The 7984-nt window shown below is 40.9% G+C and overlaps 1 protein-coding gene across 2 annotated transcripts in view; it reads right to left on the bottom strand.

Annotated features, from left to right (window-relative positions):
* The window catches only part of igsf21a (immunoglobin superfamily, member 21a), a 208573-nt gene extending 203613 nt beyond the window's left edge, over positions 1-4960 (bottom strand). For both annotated transcript variants that reach the window (XM_042090358.1, XM_042090359.1), the window contains exon 1: positions 4511-4960. In XM_042090358.1, coding sequence (XP_041946292.1) covers positions 4511-4649 — 139 coding nt within the window. In that variant the 5' untranslated portion in view covers positions 4650-4960. The remainder of the gene's footprint in view (positions 1-4510) is intronic.
* Between the last annotated feature and the right edge of the window lie 3024 nt (positions 4961-7984).

Below are 7984 nucleotides of genomic sequence, written 5' to 3'. Positions count from 1 at the left end.
CGCAGCCACAAACACACACCATAGTGTCCCCAAGCCACTGGTGAAGCGACTATATCGGATAATACATAAAAGCTTTAACCACTAACCCATAACACACTGTTTTTTATTGTTTCTTTTATTGTCTTTCAGTAGCTCTCCCACTGAACAACACTCCCTGACTATGCTTTTTTATAAGTTGGACTGTTAGGGTAGTGACGGGGCTTTTACTGTCTACAGAGATGGAAAATTATATTTAATGTCATAAACAGGACATCTCCCAGTCCCAGGTATACTGGTCTGGGTGTTATTATGGGAGGCAAAATCTTTGCCACCTAAATGTAAACTGAGTAAGGAGTTTGTACCTGTACGTAAATTGCAAACTTCACTAGTGCATAAACACAAATAGTTGACTTTGTCCAGGAAACATAAAATGTTATGAAAACAAAACACAGCCATGGACAAAAACAACAAACAGGAAAAAATGACACGATGTGGCACCAAAAAACTAGGAAAACATCAGACACATTTGTTATTTGAAGAGAGCCACACTCTTGATGAGGATGAGCCAAAGCTGTGTTCGCCTTCCAATGTCACGTCCCATGGGCCAGGACACAGCTGAGGCCCAGAGTGCGGAGGATTTAAAGGGGCTTTTAAACAGGAATAGGAGTTAGTCGTGGCAAGGAGACAATTTCAGGGCACCGCCGCAAGGGACGCAGAAAAAATTTACGATTCCTTTAAAACTCCTGGGCCTATATGAATGCAATGCACGGTCCGTTAACCTTTATAATGAAAGCAAAGCAAACAGATGCAGTATAGGAGCGTGACTATATCAATGCTACCCAGAGAAGAGAGCTGGAAAGTGCTACTTAAAAGCATTTGAATCATATTTCATCCCCTTAATTGAAGATTACCCTCTCAAAATTCAAGCGGCTCTTTTTGAAATTAAGATTTATTGGACCGTTAGATCCGAAAATCATTGCCGTTCCACAAGATGTCTTTTAAGATGCAAGCTCAACAAGAGTGTTGTCTTGGGAATTCTGTACAGTTCTCAGTTCTTCAGTCTGTTCAAGGGAAGAAATAAAAAACAGCATGATCATATGACACACTGACAGACACAAAACAGGATGTTCTGTGGTTAGAGTGGACAAGTGTCAGTGAAATATGAGCCTGGCCAAAGGAGAGCAAATTGCTGCGTACTTGCTGAAAAAGACCTGTTTGGTTGCCAAGACTCGAGTCATTTTAGCTTCGGTATAGATACTTTGCCTGACCATGACGGATAAGGAGAAAGAACTCTCCTTGGAGAAGGAAACAGAAGAACCCTCCAGGGAGCCTGAATTACTATAAGGAGCCAATGTTCCTCTGGATGGCCAAGGGTCTAGTGACAGGTGTAATAGGTAAAAAATTCAAGGGAAAAGCCTGTCCGCTGTATTTCGGGCTATCTTACCACTGAAACATAGTAGTTTTACATTGAAACACAATGACAGTAGAGTTTGTCTTTCAAACGTGCAGCCTACCAGATAAATAGGATAAATAAGTATATCAATAATATATATAGCCTAAGAAAATATATGCAAGCAAGTAAAGATTGGCAAGAGATGGTTCTACTATGGTGATATCTGATTCTGCACTGAGCAGATGACCTGTTTATAAAAGGCTTAGGTACTTCACCAGAGGAGATTCACTATCTCCAAATAGGAGCATCATCAGGGAATGCATATTTCACTGATTTCCACTGTTATCCTTGGGTTACGTCGTAATTATTTAATCAACATAAAAAATGCATTAGTGCTGCTTAAACTATTTGCATTTGGGTCAATTGCAGTTCAGACGACTGTGTGTTTTATATTTTCTATACTCCTGCAACAAAGTGCTATCTTGGACTGTGCATGATATGGTTTGTCATTACATGAGGCAAGGAAAAAAAGTACAATTCACCAATAGAGTACAGTAGAGTCCAACCATTTAACATGGTTCATCATCAGCATATAAGTTAACCAAGGTACTATACAGTATTGCTCTGTATCCTGTTTCTTGTTAGAGGACTCTACATAACTCCATTTCACAAAATCATCAAAAAACTTTGTTTTAAAGTCAGCATACTCCAGCATTTGGCAACAATGCAGGAATGTAAATGAGTTGTCCTGAGAAGTCGATAAAACTTGAAAAATAAAAGATTGACTATGACAGACTGTTTAAGAAGGATGGAACATAAGGAAGCATCAGTCCTACTCAATGGTTCGAGTCTTGAAGATCTGTGAGGAGGCATATAAAATCGATGAGGAGGAATTTATCTCCAGGTCAAATTGCGGAAAACAAACCAAACTGCACGCCTTGCACAGGTCTAGACACTGCAACAGGTTTTCAGATAAAACCACTTGGACCTCAGCAGCTAGGCCTTCAACATGAATCCACAAATGGCTTAGAGGACCGAAGTCCAGTTGTCGTTTCCGGTATGTGTGGGCTTCCACAACAGGAAAGCTGCTTTCAAGTCCCTAAAATAAAAGTAAAAAATCACGACTCCCTCTGTGAATCAATACCCTGCTCCACCTCATCTGTGATTGGGCCATGAGAAGTTTCTCACTCCACATGTGAGCAGAGGAGAAGACTACTTGCAGGTTGCAGTGGGAGTACAATATTATTTGGCCAGGCTTGATTTTCCAAAGTAGGCCTACTGTATAGCCGAGTGGATGAAAGCAGAAAGGACCCAGCAAGCTAAGTGGATGAGACAGCAACATCTCTCTACAGCGTACAGAGCAGTCTCGCACTTGAATTAAGAGTTCACACATGGAGTGAACATCACTGCAAGTACATTTTTGGAATAATTATGGCATTGATGTAGCTGAATCAGGAGAATGTTAAAGTCAACACTCTAAGAAATATCCCTCAGGGAACGTAATGTTTTCCTGACCAGTTTAAACTACAGTTAAAGGCTGTATTTGTGTAATTATCACATTGCGTTGTTTTTCTCCCTTAGCAAAAGTTTGACCTACTGCAAGTTTTCCTTTCATGTCACTCTTATGGGCACCTGTTCAGTTAGAGCTCCTTTAATGAATGCATTCAAGGTACAAAAGCACAAGTATAGGCTACAATTAGAAAAGGATGAATATGAGTCATCTGATTTGCTGTGAACACAATAGTTGCCATGCAGGTGTTCAGCAAAACACAACTAAGGAGTTGTAGTTGAGAAAATAAATAATTCGTATGATTCACAGACTACTGATATCTAGTCTTATTCTATTCAGCAGGCAAATGCTATGACTGAGTTTAATTACAATGCGCATTGCAATGTACCGCTTGGAGAAGAGAGCAAGTGTCTCATTTTGCACCGTTTTGTGATTTTCTTTCTGTCACCGCGTGAACAGCAGGGGAAGGGGAACCACAGGAGTTATCACATCACATCACTGATTCACGCTCGGCTTAAATGCCATCATGAGATTACCGCATGAGGAGATGCGCAGTTTCGACGAAGCAGTCAAGCAGCTGGTCGAGAACAAGCATGAGTAACCACAGCGTGCCTGTTGTCACTCCAAATGTTGCTACCTGAGTCTGTCAATCATTTCTGGTGTGTGTGAGAGCTCGCTTCTATGCCATTACACCTAAGGCGAATATAAAGAGGGTCGGAGGGCAGCTACTGCGAGAAAACACTTATCATCCAAGAAACTTTACATTTTTACGTTTAAAGCCGGACATTAACCAATGGTTAATATCGGATTGCGCTTTATAATGTGACGTGAGCACACATGAAAGCGAGGGAGATATTGTCTTTTTCACTTTTTTAGTGAGTTCCGCGAAAACATCATGGCTAATCGGTTCAGTTCGTGCAGTGTTCAGCATGTCCAGTGTCAGTGTCAGCAAGTGTTTCATCTGGCAGAGCCAAATGAAACACTTGCTTGTTGATAGATTTGAAAACAACAAGGACTGCATCTCAACTCTCCTCAACCCCAATAGCCTATCCTAAAACGTTCATCCTAACCCAAAATATGGCCATATAGGATAACAAGAACAATATTTTATGATGATGATGATAATAATGAGTCTATTTAGTTCTCCATGTCTTCTGCTGATACATGGTCTGGGAAAATTGTATTAGTGCAGCCAAGAATACTCAATCCTTCCTATTCCCAGCCTTTGCCCTCTCTTCTCTCCTATCTTACCCAACCGTGCCATCCTTGCATTGCAAACGCATCGTGGCGGCACGTAGCCTGGGAAGGACAGTCTACAAAGGGCTGTGGATTTAGTACACGATAGAAAAAAACAATCCTGACTTTGATCCCATGACGAAAGTTAGCATCAGTCAATACCCTAAAAATTAGGTTACTTGACGTTAGTTATTTAAACAAACCCCACTACTCTTATTGTAGATCGGTGCCGACAGGCACGAAGAGCAGTGAGGTAAACCAGAGAATACCAATGAAATGAGACTGCGAAACGATGTCCTTAGGAATGAGCAAGTGCATTCCACGTAGGTTGCGGGCTGCTAAAAACTGTCAGAGGATATTTAGCATGTCTACTGCAAAGCGATATTACTCACCAACGGCTAAATCCAGTAGATTCGTGCAAAAGAGAAAGCACAAAGACAAGACGGTCATCTTTCCCATATTTGACAATAAATCCCAAACTCCATATGCGTTTACATGTTCTCCGGTTCTTGACTGCGTAATCCACACCATTCCAAATGTACCCGCTCGGGTGGTCCCCTCAAACTGTTCATGGTGCAGTTCAAGTGTCGCTGAGAAAATAGAAGTTCGAAATTAATAGGCTATACACTTCAACAGGCGCAACAAGGACGAACTGCCAGTGAAGAGAGCTGTATTTGAAACAATACGGAGACACGGAGAAATAAAATATGTATCTTCCCAACAACCGTAGAACCACCGCTTTGCAAAGCAGCGGCAGTCGAGGATTAGAAAAACAGATATAGAATTGGATGAAAATCTATGCTCTTCACTCAGTGCTCTCTCTCTCTCTCTCTCTCTCTCTCCCGCCCTCCAGACTCAGACGCACGCAGTCACTCCTGATCACTCGCTCTTTATTTCACACAATTTTCCTTAATCCCACCCTGGCTCCAAACCCTTCCCCTCTAATTCTGTCCACTAAGCCGATTTATTTCTGCAGGATTTTGTTTTTCCTCAGTGAAAAGGTTTTTTTAAAGATCATTATAACCATATACTCTATACTGTGGTGCCATAGACAACATCAACAGCAGCGAACCTGGAAAGAAGGTTGGGAAGATGATATAGCCTACAGCATGTTCCATTTATTTACCTTTGTTTTAACTCAAATGTCGGTCTCCCAAAATTGATCAGGCTTGAATACTACAGAAGTCACAGCATAGAGCGGGGATTCAGGAATGACCCCATAGCCCAGACAAAAAGATAAACTAATCAAGGTCCTGCAATAGAAGGTGGACAGTCAATGACTTACTGTCTTATGGCTTTGATATATTCCCAGCATGGATGACCACACGGGATGGGATTTAACAAAAATCTATAACGTTGACTTAAGACTGTATTTAGAGTAAACGTTTTATTATTCAGTAAGGTGTGGAAAAACACAACAAATCATCAGCACATGCTGCTGTAGTCTCAACCCTCTCTGTGGTAGTGCCAAGTTTGGTCCTGCTTCATTAGTTCCGTATTTGGCAACAACTATTATAAATATTCATCTGTTTATAAGCTGCTAAATGTATGTTTGTTTGTTTTTTTGCTCTTGGCTGCACACACCCTCACTAAATAACAAAGCTGCTATTCCCATATAAAAAGCATATTGTTTATCTATTAGGATCAACAGATGACATTTCTTTACACTGTAAACAACAATACCTTTCAAATCATAAATGAGTGAACCTGAGATCTGTGTAGTTAGTTGCCACATTTATTTTTGCAATGACTGAGATGACGTCATTGTGAAACAACTGGAAATATGGAGATGGACATGGAAATATGGAAGTTGGTAATCAGCAGAACCAGTAGAATCTGAAATAAAACAAAAAAAAGTCGTTCTGACTTTTTGATCTGATAGTCCCCCATCTTCAATAGCATAATATCAACTTGAAATGCAGGCCCAGGCCAGTAATACAGTGTCCATGGCTTTGTCAATACTGATGCTCTGTTCTCATAATGTGGAGTATTGTTGTAATTATATTTGCAGTGTTTTCATAACCTATTTTTTAAAGTTTCTCCCACTGTTCCTCCACATCAGCATGTTCCTATCTAATGATTAACACCAATTAGACATGCTCAGCCAAATGGATGACTCTGGTCATATTTATGCAATCTGCCCATGCCATGCTTTTATCCACGCAAGACAACAAGCATTGACTTTCTAACAACACATTTTGTAAAACCAACTAGTAGAAGAGCTAGGCGAGGACAAAATGTAACCAGACTGGCATAGGAAGTCATTGTTGTGGGATTGAAATTGTACCGTATAAAACAGAATCCTGTGTTCATGGTCATGTAATAAGATTCAGATGTGAATATACATGTGCACACACATGTGTAAATATAAAACATACATGTTCAATTTATGCATGTTATGAGCTCTATATAATGTACGTTTTGTAAAACACATCTGACCTTGCTCTGCATGTTTCTATTTACGTTGTATGATGATGGTGATGATGACAGGAGACCTGGCCTAACCTCTGCAATGATATATGACGGGGAGCTAATTAACATAAGAATATATATATATATATAGAGAGAAGGGGTGGTATGTGAGAAAGAAAGAGAGAGAAAAGGAGGAGAGGAGGAGGGGAAAAAGGAAGAAAAAACACAAAGTCTCATAAATGGCAAAAGACAGTCCCTAGAGCATGTAATTGCACTGCCGGAGATGAACTCTGTATGCTGTGGCTGCTGCAGCTGCCGCTGTGCCTGCTGCCTGTCTGGGGAAGGCACTGGGAGCCTGCAGTACTAATGCACTATCTCACATCTCTAGAGGGCAGTGTCAACAACAATTTATTGAGGCAACAGAGCCGAACGTGTTCCTGTCCATATGGCACCTGCCCCGTGAACAAAGAGAGGTCCCTGCTCTCGAGGGTGGGGGGGATGTTTCGGGGGGGGGGGGGGGGGGATGGATGACCATGTCTTATACAGATGTCATGTACAGTCTTAACCCTTGCCAGTGAGGTTTAGACAGGGCACACTAGCAGGGATGGAAGCTGCTCTGAGGATTTTGGTTCAATATATTCGTAAGTGTTGTGGCAATGCCTTATTTGTGGCTTGAGTGACACAAAGGTCACAATGTAAAGGTGGAATATCACAATGTACAGGAGTCTGACTTCTGTTCTCTGTCAGAAGCCCATTTCTGTTCATGATCTTTGCCGTTCCCTGTCACCAGCCAAAATTCACAAGCAGGCAAATCGTGGCGGACAGAATGAATTTGCCACTTTCATTGACAACAGCAAACACTTCTGCCGTGCACCACAAACTTTTCCATAATCTGTCGGCTGACACGCTTGGTGTCATTCATCACGTTTACTTCTTACAAGGGAAATGACACAAGAGGAAACAGCGATGTAAAGACACTCAGCAAAGGAGGAGAGCAGATTCAGCTCATCCAAAATGGAGTTGTATAGTCACTTAAAGTTACCCCAGCTCACTTTGACAGATTTCTTTTGTTTGTTTTACCTTTTAACGTTCAAACCATTACACCTGTCTTATACTGTATGTGTAAATGCAGAAGAGTTGTACTGCATTACACTGAATAAAATGCTTTTTAATGATTCATCATCATACAGATGTCTATCAGCCTAGAACATATTAAACTAATAGTAAAATGGCCCCACCTCATGTTAGGAATCAATGCAAATTATACGGTGTTAATTAGAACAGCAAAATAGTATGCAGGACTATTGAGTTTGTGGAATAAAACAACGGTAGCTGAAATGTTTTGTGCAGAATATGTTTGCATACACAGTTAAAATAATTTCTGACTGTCAATGATGGGGATTATATAATTCACTGTAATCGGTCCCAAAGAGTGCAGAAATAGTCTTTAGCTG

This window comes from Alosa sapidissima, chromosome 4, assembly GCF_018492685.1.
Source record: "Alosa sapidissima isolate fAloSap1 chromosome 4, fAloSap1.pri, whole genome shotgun sequence".
Taxonomy (NCBI): domain Eukaryota; kingdom Metazoa; phylum Chordata; class Actinopteri; order Clupeiformes; family Clupeidae; genus Alosa; species Alosa sapidissima.
The sequence above is the reverse complement of the archived record's forward strand: the minus strand, read 5'-3'. Positions and strand labels throughout refer to the sequence as shown.